This window comes from Sorex araneus, chromosome 3 (genome assembly GCF_027595985.1).
Source record: "Sorex araneus isolate mSorAra2 chromosome 3, mSorAra2.pri, whole genome shotgun sequence".
Taxonomy (NCBI): Eukaryota; Metazoa; Chordata; class Mammalia; order Eulipotyphla; family Soricidae; genus Sorex; species Sorex araneus.
The window spans coordinates 180,420,455-180,434,335 of record NC_073304.1 but is presented as its reverse complement, the minus strand read 5'-3'; the positions used below and the strand labels follow the sequence as shown (position 1 = coordinate 180,434,335).

General features: G+C 36.7%; 1 protein-coding gene across 6 annotated transcripts in view; it reads left to right on the top strand.

Moving 5' to 3' along the window:
- CNTN5 (contactin 5) overlaps positions 1–13,881 on the top strand; it is an 832,499-nt gene that overhangs the window by 298,593 nt on the left and 520,025 nt on the right. For all 6 annotated transcript variants that reach the window (XM_055129785.1, XM_055129784.1, XM_055129781.1 and 3 more), the window contains one exon: positions 11,050–11,172. In XM_055129785.1, coding sequence (XP_054985760.1) covers positions 11,050–11,172 — 123 coding nt within the window. The remainder of the gene's footprint in view (positions 1–11,049; positions 11,173–13,881) is intronic.

Below are 13,881 nucleotides of genomic sequence, written 5' to 3'. Positions count from 1 at the left end.
TGGGAAGATGAAATCTGCTCTAGGGATTGGTATTGGGATATAACCAATCATTGGGAGAAGGCTGGTGCCTGTCAGCCTCTGAAATGTTAGCTCTTCCACCCACTGTGCGTATACACCATATACACCAAGGCAGATGCAGGGCACACAGCCAGAAGGATAGCTTTCTTTTCTAGTGGAAGTGGAACCCCAGTGACAAAGGTCAGGGACCTAAACACCCCAAATCTCTGTGACCAACCATTACTAGCAACCATAGCTCCCTCAAACCTTTCACTGTGGATTAAGTTCTAAGGATGGAATTTTAGCTCTGAAAGGATCACGGAAGCCCCTAGAAAGGAGTGAGTGAAAACATTTAGGGCTTTCTCTAAATTGAGAAAGTTCTGTAGGGTTTCATGCAGAGATTCACAAAGGGGATGCCAACACACCTCCCCTTCCATTATCTCTATTAATCTCTACATTTAATGCAATAACTTTTAGTAAGTTTGATAAGACTAATCAAATGCCTGGGTTAGCCAGTAATAAAATTAATTTGTAAATGAAGACTCCTATAAATTAAAACTAACTGCCACTCTGCCTTGTCTTAAATATCTGGCCTGAAGGTTAAGCTTAAATAAGATGCCCCCACAAATGACTTTCATAAGTTAATCACTATGGAAGATATTGAACCTATGAAACTATCACACACTATTATAAGCACTCAAAGAAATTAAATATAATTACCATTAATCAGCAATTAGCTAAAAAATTCAATATCGTGAATAGTATTGTTGACACAGAGAGAAATTCTCTGTTGATTGATGTTGTCTCCTAATGACTTTAGTTTTGAGAAATCATCTTTTAAAACTCTTTATATAGTTTTTCTGCATGATCAAGACTTGGAAAGGAACTTAAACATGGCCACCACTTTAAACAGATTAGAATATACTTTTGGTTACACAATCCCAACTTCACAGTCATCACCTGTATGCCTGTCACCCTCCTTCATGAGCCCCAGATACCTTACTTTCCATGCCCCTCCCCCCGAACACATACTCAGCTGTTTGCATCTGTGTGATGCCATCGGCCCTTTATTGTTATCTATCTGTGGCAACAAAGCCCCAGATATGAGTAAGTCTGTCTGACTTCAAAGCCAGTATGCCAATTCTATCATATTATAAGTTGAATTGACTGAAAGAGCAATTCAAAGGAAAATTAGCTTGAATTATAGCAATATGTATATATACCCAGGTTTATCCCATGTATCTATCAATGATAGTGAAAGAGTGACTCTCCGAAATAAAGAATGCCTGTGCCTTTATTTTCTAAAGTGAGACATAACAACACCACAATCATAACAAAAGCAAAAAAAATATTAATAATGGCTTCTCCTCTAATGACCTATTATGGAAGGCTGGATAATGGCGAGCAGCTGTTAGAGGCATGGAGTTCATGATCTACCTGAGCCCGTCTTGCAGATGCCCACCTGAGGGTGAGATGGGAAAAGAGCCCCCTTGGGCCTGCAGCTGCCACAGTGACTTTGCCTCCTGGGGAATAGAGAGGCAGCTCTGGGCGACCCGGGCTCCACGGCTGCCCTAATGCTTTCTCATTAACGGCCTAGAAGGTTTCATGTTATGCTGTCTTGGGTTTTAAATTAAATGTCAAATACAATTTGCCACTGGAATTGTGAAGTGTGGAGCTGCCCTCCGAGACTCTGAAAAGTCCGCCCTCTAATTGGTGGCTGCCTGGTACTGAGTAAAAATAGTTAGAGATCATTATTTGGTGAATTGTCACACCAGTATGCAGAAATATATGTCATTTTACCTCTTATACTTGGAATCGCTAGTCAATTCTTGAGTTGGTATATAGAATGTGCAGTGTTCATGGTAGTGTTTAATACGATCAAATAGGCAAGCTCTCCCATTTGCCATCAGGCTTCTGTTGATGCACTATTCTCTCTGGCGTTTAGTTTATTATATCAAAAACTTCCATAAGAAAGTGTAGCAGCACACACTGTAAACTGCTCTGCCACATAGAGTAGTTTATTTCTTTCCCCCTACTGACTGGAGACCATATTAATAATAGGACTAATAATAGGATTTCCAATCCTCTTTACTGTGCTAGCATTATATCTTTCCGAACTATCTGTATATTAGTGCTAATTATGAGGTATGTTTAAGTCTGAAAATGCAAGCTTAAACACAAAGACATCATTTTTACTGCCAGTTTTAATTAGAAACCTCAAGAAGCACATACAATTAAATATGCCCATAAAAATAATAGATACGTTCTTAGAATACTAGTCAATTTGTTGCACCATTAATATCATTCATGTGGCAGTTTTAAAAATGTATTGGAGTAATTCAAGTGGAAAATAGCTGAGAAGAAAATTAGTAGCATTTAAGCCCCCATAACTGCTTTAGAATGAGTGCCACTGTAAGTATCTGCAGTCAGAGCTGTTTTGCTCTGAGTCGCATTGTTGACTATGTGCCTGTTACATTGTGTGTCTTGTTGAAAAAAAAAATCTCCTTTGTGATAGCCCACAAACTAAGAACAAAATTCATTTGACTTCAGAATTTGTAGTTGTAAACTCAGTATTTAAAGGAAATATTAACGTATCTAAAAGTAGACTGATCATCAAATTCCCCTTTGAACGGAGCAGGTGAACTTGAACAGTTCTTTTGCCCGTCTTCTGGGTGGTGGGAAAGACCAAGTCTGCAAACCTGTCAAAACACTGGTACAGCCAGTGGCCACTTCCCTCCTTTCCGGGCCCCTCATCTTTCTGAATATAATATTAAGACAAACTCTCATATATGCTTTACTTCCAAAGCATTATTGCACGCATAGTTAATTTTCTTAGTCGACAACAGGCCATTTGGGGCACAAAAGTGTCATGGCACTTCTTGTCTCACAATAGCCACAGTTAAAAAGCACGATGATAATGGAGACATCTCTGAACTTCATACAGGAGCCAGTCTTAAGGATCACACACTCTAAATTAATTAGTTTGAAATAAAGTTTTGCCACAACTTTATAGTTATTGCAAAGTGAAATATCATTTTATGTTCCTTGGTAGAATTTAAATGTTATGAGAATGCTCATTACATAATTTTACTATTAAATTTCTTCCTTAAAATTAAGAGTGTAATATTCTAGGCCTATGAGATTTGCATTTACTTGAAATGAAACAGATCAATTTCTTTTACCAATTGTTGCACAAATTATAATTGTATTACTTTGTTCTTGAACTATTAGTCTAGGTCATCTCTAAATATTAATAGTTGTATTTTTCTGGGTTGGGGGAGGGTCTATTTTATTTATTAGCTTTTGGGAAGAGGTGGTAGGAATTGGAATGATTCCTGGTGACTCTTGGCCACCTGGGCAGGAGATGCAATGCAAGACCTAGAAGCTGCTTGAACCCTACAGTGGGCCTCCAGTACCACACCTGGCCATGCTTGGAGACCTCCAGGGTGCACCCTGGGATGCTCACTGGGCCATGTGGTGTCGGGATAGAATGAAGATGGCTGTATGCACACAGCCCACACCTTAACCCTTGTGTTGTTTCTCCTGCCCTGTAATAGCTGGGTTTTAAAAAATTAGACTTTAAGTTGAACAACACAAAGCTATAATGTGATCAATAAACATTTACCAAATGCCCGTTGTCTAACTAGCTTCTTTCATTTGTTTCATTTAGTGAAATTAAAATTCATGTTTATCTATTTTTTAAACTTTTTATTGCATCACTATGAGATAGACTCTTACAAAGTTGTTCATGATTTCAATCATACAGTATTCTATTGCACTATTATTATATTACACTGTTACTATATTATATATATTATTACATTTACATTTTCATTCATGTGTGAGGAACCTGTCAGAATGGCTAAATATTTTACACAAATCACATAGCTATCTAAAAATGTAAAACTGAGATGTTTTCTCAAAGCATTTTATATTCATAATATTATAAATATCTTCCATGCTACATGTTCTTGGATGAAAATATTAAAGACTGCATAAAATTTTGGAGCTGAAGTGAGAGTACAATGGGTAAGGCTATTGTCTTATATGTGGCTACCCTGGGTTCAATCCCAGTATCCCATATGTTTCCCTCAGCCCTGCTAGGAGTTAACACAAAGCCAGGAGTAAGCCTCGAGCACCTCCATGTGTGGCCCAAAATCAAACAAAAAAAACTATATAAACTTTTGAAGGAAACTTGTTCACATATAATAATTTGCACTGTACTTTCAATAGTTTTCTCATCTGTTGTTCTATAACTTTAATGATTAAAGTTATTAACTTAGAAATATAAGACACTATACTTATTTTTATAGCATACTTTAAATTTTTCCTTGATAAACGTTTAAGTAATTACACAAAGTATATTGAAAGTTGGAAAATTTGCCTTGGACCAAGGTTCTTTATTCTCCTAAACAAGCTGAGAAATAATGATCCAATCCCGCAAAACCTCTCCTCCTCTGCATGTTTTCTCAAGTGAGGAGTTTGATGGATGTTAGGAGAAATAAATTACATGGGCAAGATATCTGCAAACAAAATGATTCTGTTATTGGGCAGAATCTAAAGGAGTAAACATAGCAAGCTCAAGAACTAATGGTGATTAAACATTTGCTGAGTTTTCAGCCACCAAGATAAAGAAATACACTGCTAGTTTGACAATTACAGTGGTATACAATGGATATTTGACATTAGGGTATTTGTATTTCTTTGTTAACAATTTGATAATGAACAAAATAATGAGAAAAAGGATAAACTTTTGAAGGAAACTTGTTCACATACAATAATTTGCACTGTACTTTCAATAATTTTCTCATTATTGGTTGGGTAATGGGATTGTAAGTCACACATATGGCAATGCAGAGGTCTCACTACTGGCTCTGCTGGCTGGGTCAGGGGCCTGTATGTGGCGCCATATATGGAAACCCAGTTGGCCATGTTCAAGGCAAGTGCCCTACCCATGGCACTCTCTCTTCAGGCCCTAGCATTTTAAAATATTTAATAAGTTTTGCTTTTATGACATTTTATTGATAATAGACCAGGATCTTACTGCCTTTATTTTCTTTATTTTTTTCAAATTTATTTTAGATAGTGCGACTTACAATCCCATTAATGGTAGGTTTTCCCAATAAAACGTTCCAGCACCACACCCTCTGCCAGTGTGCCTGCTTCCCTCCACCACTGCCCCCATCCCATTACCCAACCAACCCCCACCATGATAAGTTTCCTACTGAAGATCAGTTCTTAGTTTCTGTTGCCTCTGGGCATTTGTTACTTCCCTATTAAGGTTCTTTATACTTTATATCCCACATTTGAGAGAGATTATTCTCTAACTGTCCTTCTCCTAGCTCGACTCAGCACGATACTCTCCAGATTCATCAATGTAGCAGCAAATTGTGTCATTTCCTGGTTATTCTTGTAACTGAGTGGTATATATATGAAATGTTTTATATATATATATGTATGTATGTGTATACATACATATATGTATGTACATGTTTATGTATATGTGTACATATGCATGTATCATTGTCTCTTTATCCAGCCATGTGTTCCTGGACACTTTGGTTGCTTCAATATTTGGGCTATTGCAAACAGTACTGCAGTGAACACAGGAGCGCAAATATCTTTTCTGAATAGAGTTTGGGGGCCTTTAGGGTTTATGCCAAGAAGTTGAATCCTGGGTTATCTGAAAGGTGGGGTCCTGAGGTTTTTGAGATGTGTCCATATTGTTTTCCAAAGACATTAGGCCAGTTGATAGTCTCACCAGCAATAAATAAGTGTCCCTTTTCCCGAAAATCCACACATTTTCAGGTTCTAATCACTGATACAGATTGTCACCTGAATTATTCATTATAAAGAAATACACATTGTCTTCGTTAATGTGTCTATATTGGCAACTCTCTGAAGTGCTCAGACTATATGGTTCTGAAGCATGGCACTGAAAACTATTTATCTGATAAAACAGAATAATGTGGGTAAATCATAAGGCCAATTTTGAGTTTTTAGATGTTTAACCTGTAAAGTTTCCACGTATTTAAGACAATCAGACAGCATGCCACTGCAGCTGGGTAAGGCTGTATGACTGTACAGACAGAAGAAGCTAAGGCAAAGTCAGTTTCTATCAGGGCCTTGCTCTGCCCATGAATTAGGTTGCTTCAATCTCCTTACTAACTGTACTGGCTTGCTGACATCCCTTTTCAGTAGTTATTGTTTGAGTTTTAAAAAAATTCCACAGTAGTCGTTTGATCAAAGTTTGAGTTACAAAAAAACATATTCCTCAGAGCCCAGTAATCTCTTCTTTTATTCATTGTAATTCTTTTATAATTCTTTTGTTAATAACATAGAAAGCTACACAAATTCATGTCATATTGCCATAAATTTCACCAGGAAATGACCAAAATTTATAGCAATACTGTATTATATGAGGCATGATCCAAAGTTTTTGTTTAGGTTTTTTTGTCAGCTCTATTTTTTGTTGTTGTTAGAGAATATGAATATCTTACTCAAAGGGTTCAACAAGGAAAAGAAGAACAAAGATGTAGATGGCTCCCAAGGGGTTTTCTCAGAGCTGTTTCAAACATTGCCTTTGTATTATCTACAATTCCCAGTTATCCTTGTTCCTATAATAAGACATTTTTAAAATGCAATTTAACCTAGTGGCATCAACTGCTAGATGAAGATAATGATTCAAAATGCCAGTTGTCTGAGGAAGTGAGCTAAATTTTAAGTAAATAATTGAAATCCCAATTTAAGGAAAACTCACTGAGCACCAATACTCATATTTTTATTGTCTTCAAGATATCCTTATTTAAATAAAATAAATAGTAGAAAGAACATAAGTATCAATTCTTATGCTAAAGACCTTGGTTCTACAATCCTACTTTTATCATGTTGTCAATAGAGAGACGTTCCTCAGAATTTGAGATTCAAGGTTTGTTAGGTCTTCTCAATGTCTTCTTTAATTGTTCCATATGACAAGGTATTATATCACCCTCACAAAGCTTACCTTTAATTTCATTAGGAACTGAGACTAGATAGATAGATAAATGGATAGATAGAGAGATAGATATTATCACCTTCCACTGTGTGGTAAAGAAACATACTACACCTAAAATTACATATTTGAAACTGTTGTTATAGAAGTAATTAATTAACTTCCCTAGGATGTGTGTTCTCAGTAGTTTGTTTCCAGATTGTACTACCATGGTCTCCCTTTCATTATTCTCACATACATGCCCCTTCACCTAGATCAAGCTTCAAGTCTCAAATGATAATCTTTGATTTATGATGCAGTTCTGTCTCAGTAAATCCATCATATTGAGAACATTTTAAGTCTAAATTGCATTAAGTGCACATAACATACAGACCATCATAACTTAATCTCGCCTGCTCTAGCCTACTCTTGGGTTGTCATCTTGGATTTCATTTCCAGTCACTGCTTTCTTCTTCTTCTTATCAAAAGCAAGAAAAAAAGTAGGCATCCTTCACACACACACACACACACACACACACACTCACACACACAAGGCACACACTTGGCAACAAAGGACACTGTAGAGTGCAAATTGTTCACCCACATAATTTCACAGCTGACTGGGGCTATGCCTCACCACTGCTGCCTGCCTCATTGTAGAGTACCAGACTGTGGGTAACATCTGTGATCAATGAACATGCGTGGCTCTAAGCAGGCTCCTAAGTGTATGTCGCTACCACATTCTCAATAGTTAGCTACAGTCAGTCAGCAACTCATTATTAGAGCCACTCCTAAAGTATGTGCAAATGTGTTATCTTAAATTCCCTGACAACCTTGGGTTTGGAATGCATTTTCTTATCAGTAGGAAATGGCCAAGGCCATTTGCAGATAGTATTTAGCCCTTGGTATGGCAGGAAATAGAAGGCAAGAAGTGCTTTTGTAGACACTGACATTGAAAGCTTTGAGGTATTAGCTAAATCGCATGATCTTTCACATATTTATATAAAAATGAGTGTCTTTTGTGCCTGTTTATTGTATATGATTAACTTGCAAAGTATCTGAGGATTTTACCTATAAAAAATTAGGTGGTAGGATTAGTTCATTTTTTTATGATAGTGTTTATGATAAAATCCAGATTCCTTTCTTTGACTTCTGAACACTTGAACATCTGATCCCTTATAATTTGAAGCATGATTTCCTGCTTGTCCCTCTGTGCATTAGTTTACTATCATGAGTGACCTTTTCTCTGAAGTCCGAACACCCCAAATCCATTCTTTAACAGATACCCTGTTTGTCCTTGATTAAGCAACTGAATAATTTTTTTCATTCTGTGCTAGTACCAAATATTTTGAAATGAGTTTTATACTGAATTTTGGACTGGAGTGATAGCACAGCGAGTAGGGCATTTTCCTTGCACATGGTTGACCCGGGTTAGATTCCTCCATCCCTCTCGGAGAGCCTGGTAAGCTATCGAGAGTATCCCGCCCACACGGCAGAGCCTGGCAAGGTACCCGTGGCGTACTTGATATGCCAAAAATAGTAACAAGTCTCACAATGGAGACGTTACTGGTGCCTGCTCAAGCAAATCGATGAGCAATGGGATGATAGTGCTACAGTGCTGCAGAGTTTTATACTGAGGAATGTGTGAAGATTTTTTGGTAGAGATACAGCATATATTGGATTTTTGAAAATGAAAATATATAATTAACTGGGGTCAAAATATGTTTGAACTTGAGTAGTAGAAGGCGTGAAAAAATGTGTGGTTTACATCCCACTGTGGAGCTTTTTGTTTTATAGACCACATAAGCATTTGAGATGAGTTAACTTTTCTGAAAATTTTATCTTCTAGAAATTTTAACATGGATTTTAGAAATCGAGAGAATTTAGCATATGCATTGAAATCTACTTTTTATCTCTGAAATAATTTTATCACTTCTCTCTGTTTTATAGGCTACTATTATTTTTACCTATTTAAATTTTATATTTATCTTACTTTTATCGGTTCCTCTCGGAGAGCCGGGCAAGCTACTGAGAGTATTCTGCCACATGACAGAGCCTTGCAAGCTACCCATGGAGTATTTGATATGACAAAAACATTAACCACAAGTCTCACAATGGAGATGTTACTGGTGCCCACTCGAGCAAATCCATGAACAACGGAATGACAGTGCTATGGTGCTACTTTTATCCAATTAGATTATTATTGTTTTTAACAAAGAAGCATTCCTTTATTTTGCCCCTGTGCAGTCTGAGGACTCTTTGTTTCTTCGTCCATGGCGCTATTCCAGTCAAGATCTCTGCACTCTGACCATCCAGCTCTAGACTACTGTTTACTCAAGAGCTGTGTCCCGAGACAATTTTTCCTAAAGACTTTAGACTTCTGTTGTCTCACCTTGAGATGAGAACAAGAGATTTATTTTTCAGAGTTTGAGGTATTAAATGAGATCCTATGGGTAGACCTCTCAGAACTTTTTCTAGATGTAGAAGAGAGAACTTATCTCTCAGGGTAAGTCCTCAGACAGAAATCACTTCCAAGAATTAGGATGACACTTCAGAGAAACTTAAAATTATATTTGAAGTTTCTAGGAAAGAGTTTACATAAGACTCATAAGAGGTTGGAATGAAATATTTTTTCCATCAGAATTCTCATAATCAGAAAGAAGTTATCCTTCCTATACAGTGACACTGCCCAAGAATAAAAAGTTAAATTCTGAGTTAGATAATTTAAGGTACATGTAAATGATTAAGGTACATGTAAATGGTCTTGTAAATGATTCTGTGATAACTTAGAGCCAATCTCAACTGTATCACAAAAGAGAGTTTCTGGCAATGCCCGCAGAGATTCATGTAGAGTTCCACAAAGGATGTTACAGCTTTTAGCTGATAAAAATGTAAATTGGAACTGCCACCATTCGGCCAGGAGACTAACAAGGAATTTATGTATTTGATCATGACTATACTAAATTCAGACCTGACCAAAGGGTCAATAAGTGCTTTTTGCTGTTGGGTTTTTGTTTGATGTTTGGAGACCACACCTCACCCTGTTGAGGCTTACTGGACTCAGGGATCATTCCTGACAGCCCGGGGGCCATATTTGTTCCCTGAGATCAAACCCTAATTGATGTGTGCTAACACTCTACCTTCTGTACTATCTCTCTGGTTCTGGTCTGGTTTGCTTAACATTTTTAAAATAGAGGTAACCTTAATGGCAAGTCCAGCGGGAAGGACCGGTTTCTCAGTGTATCCATTGGGCTAAGGATGCTTGAAAGTTCAGAAGTTACTTTGTCTGTTAAGGAATTTCTAAGATACATCCATCAAAATCCTACAGGAAGTTTATATTAGAATTTTTTTCTTTATGATACTTTTTTAGAATGAAAGGAACTAAAGGATTAGCAATATAATCACTATTATAAGCCAAGTGATCCTTATAATATGGCATTAGACAAATTAGACAAATGTGTTAAATATTTATTTTTATAATGTGTCTTTATTTCGTTTAGGAAATAGCAGACAACACGAAAGAAATAATTCACCACATAAGAGAAATGTAACAGTACAGATAATCAGAGGAGCTATAAACAAAGGCGGTTGGCATTAATAATTAAACAAGAAAAATTTCCTGTAGAGCTTCAGACGAGCTACAGGCACAATGTGTAAAATCACTTGGCTAACTAATCATTAGTTATGTTCTAGACAAGTATAAATTAATGTAACTAGTTCTTTTATCCTATTTTTCTAGTCCAATAATTTGTCTAATGTAATAAATATAGCTATTATACAGGCCCTGTGAGGAAAAATCATCCCCTTCCCCATTAGATCCTGATGTTTTTATTATCTGTAAGGGAGTATTCAATATAAATAAAAGTGATAGGGAAGTTTATCACTTCCCCAAAGTTCTTGTGTTGTGTGTTAAATGAATTCTAATGGAAATTTTATTATAGTTGTCAATATCCCAAGAATACATTAATCCGACCTTTGCACTAATAGTTGTTAATCATTTTATTCGATCCTTTCCAGTTGCCTTTTATATCATTGCTCTTGGCTTGTCTTGTTTCTCTGAGCTCTGTGCTCTGTCCTTCTAGGGCCTTCTCTATGCCGAAGCTTGGGAGGTGCTGAGCTCATGGGCGCCCGGAGAGCCTGGGGACCCAGGATGGCTTCCTCCTGGGGACTGCTTCTGCTCCTGTCTCTCACCGGGTGTCTCTCAGGTAAAAATCCCATCCTTCTCCCAGAGTAAATGGAAATAAGTGATTTTATATTACAAAATGTGCAGAGTTCATTTAAATGTATATTAATATTCATACTTCTCAACAACACTAAAAATAACTCTTAAACCTCTATGAGTATTGAAGTCATGTGCTAGTCAATCAACTACAGTTTTTGAAAAACTGCTGTGAAAATGTTAATAACATACATACCTGCCTCACCTTCAAAATATTTGGTTTATATTTGTATCTATACATATATATGTGTGTGTACATACATATGTGTGCATATATAATTCATAGCAAGTAATTATTAAAAAGTATCACATTACATTATTAATTTTGCTATTTGAGTATGAATTGCTTTGACATTATTGCACACATGATATTTTATTTGTTACCTCAGCATTCTAACTTGCTTTGGTCAACTTATTTTTTCACATCTTGAGTCTAAAATTGGAATCTTTCATGTTGCAAAAGTTTCTTTTATGCAATACTGTCATAATGCTAAAGCTTAAGGTCCTAAGCATCTTTGCTTTATTTTAATATTGTCTAGAAACTAAATAATAGTAATGATTTAAATAATTTTAGGTATAATGTTTTTCAACTTTTGAAAAATTTATCTTATGGAGTCCATTGACTCCAATGTATTTGTAACAACATTTAATTATTATTGTGTGTTGAAAACATTGTTTATAGAAAAAATAGGTAACAAGAGACATAAAAGACAGAATGAGACCTCTATAAAGTATTGGCAGGGATATCTGTGAATATATGTAAAGTTGAATAATTTCAGAGACCAGAAGTTAGCCAAAAACCCCAGTCAGTAAGTATTAAGGATACTTAGAAATGATCTCTGAACATTTTATTTCACATTGTCTTCTTCCTGTTGTGTGTTACCATTTTACCTGTTAATCTAGACTAATCTCTTACCTTATCATTGTAATGCTCCTCTTGAACTGAGAAACAAACTGAAAAGGATGGCAGTAGGGCTGAAAGATGAGATAACAGATGGTCAGACCAACTGGAACTTCAGGTACACAATGAGCAATTCTTTTAGTTCTAGGATGGTCCATATGCTATTTAATTTCACCTTACATGAAACATAATTGGTCCTACTCATTTTATTTCATAATCTGGCAAGACTCAAAACTCAGAGGGGGTGGGTTAAGTCTCCCTCCTCTCCCGAAGCAGAGCCCCGGCAGCTGAAGACCTCTGGAACCCAGCCATAGCTATGCTCCCCAGCCATAGCTATGCTCAAGGCCACTCTCCAGACGCTTGGACAAGCCTTACACATGAAGGAATGGCCAGAGGAACCCAGGTGTGTGGGACCCGCGGCTGAGATCTCCAAGCCTGCTCAGATCTATCGGGATTGGGCCTCTTCCGCCCAGATCCCCCATTTTCTAGTAGTTAGGCAGCCACACCCACTAATTGCCCCAGGCACCATGTAATCCCATTAATGTCCAACATCCACAGACTATAAAACCAAGCTCCCGGAAGTGCTCGGCATCTGATAGCCTAGTTCTCCCTCTCGGAGAACCTGGCAAGCTACCAAGAGTTCCCTGCCGGCTCGAGAGAGCCTGGCAAGCTCCCTGTGGCGTATCCATATGTCACATACAGTAGCAATGATGGATCTCATTCTCCTGACCCTGAAAGAGCCTCTAATGCAGCACCGTTGGGAAGGATGAGTAAAGGCTGCTAAAATCTCAGGGCTAGGACAAATGGAGACATTATTGGGCCCGCCTGAGCAAATCAACAATCAGCAGGATGATAGTGATAGTGATAGTGATAGAATCTGGCAAGTCTATATAGTATGAGAGCAGTAATTTAAAATATCCAGTTTTCTTGTACTGCTTTCTTATACTGACCTGACAGTATCCACAAATAAAGTCTTTCTGAGGGATAGCATATTGTGGCATCTTTTTTAAAGAGCTCATGATCACTAAGTTCATAAGGGAATCAGATGCTATCTGTTTCTGTGGAACAAAAAAAAATATTAGAAGATAGGACTAATGAGGTTGAATTGGAAGGTGAGCTACTTTAAATTCATTTTGTAAGATCATATATATTATTTTTAAGCAGATTAAATTCTTCTCTGCTGTAGATATATTAAAGTAAAATGAATTAGATACTTGAAAGGATCTATTATCAAACTTAATGATATTAAAAATAGTCATTCACCTTCATCTTTCTAATTTATCAAATTACTCTGAGGTGCATTCTCTATCCTGCTTTTAATTGGCTGTACATCCAATATTAACTTCAGTATATTCTTACTTGTTTTTTTTTAGTTTTCTCTGCTTATTGCCTTCATTTGTTTATGTGTATTTCATTATAGCACCTATTTGGAATGCTGAGTTGATACCTAGTACTGAAAATTAGGGTAATTAAGCTATAGGTCATGAGCATTTTTTGTTCATGCTGCTGTGAAGCAGAATCAAATAATTAAAGAAGTAAAAGAAAACCCAGGCTTTATTCCATGTTTGTTTATTTACTTTTAATGGATATATTCCCTTGGTTTTGTTTAACTCAGAACTGTAGAATAAGTCTTACACATCCTCTCTATAAAACTTCTCTATTGAGAGCAATAAAAGGTCGATAGTCTTAGCATACAGCATTATATTAATTATGGGGCCATCATTTGAACAACAATGAGATACCACTCCACATATCTGAAAAACTATCACTGTCACTGTCTCTGTAATCCCATTG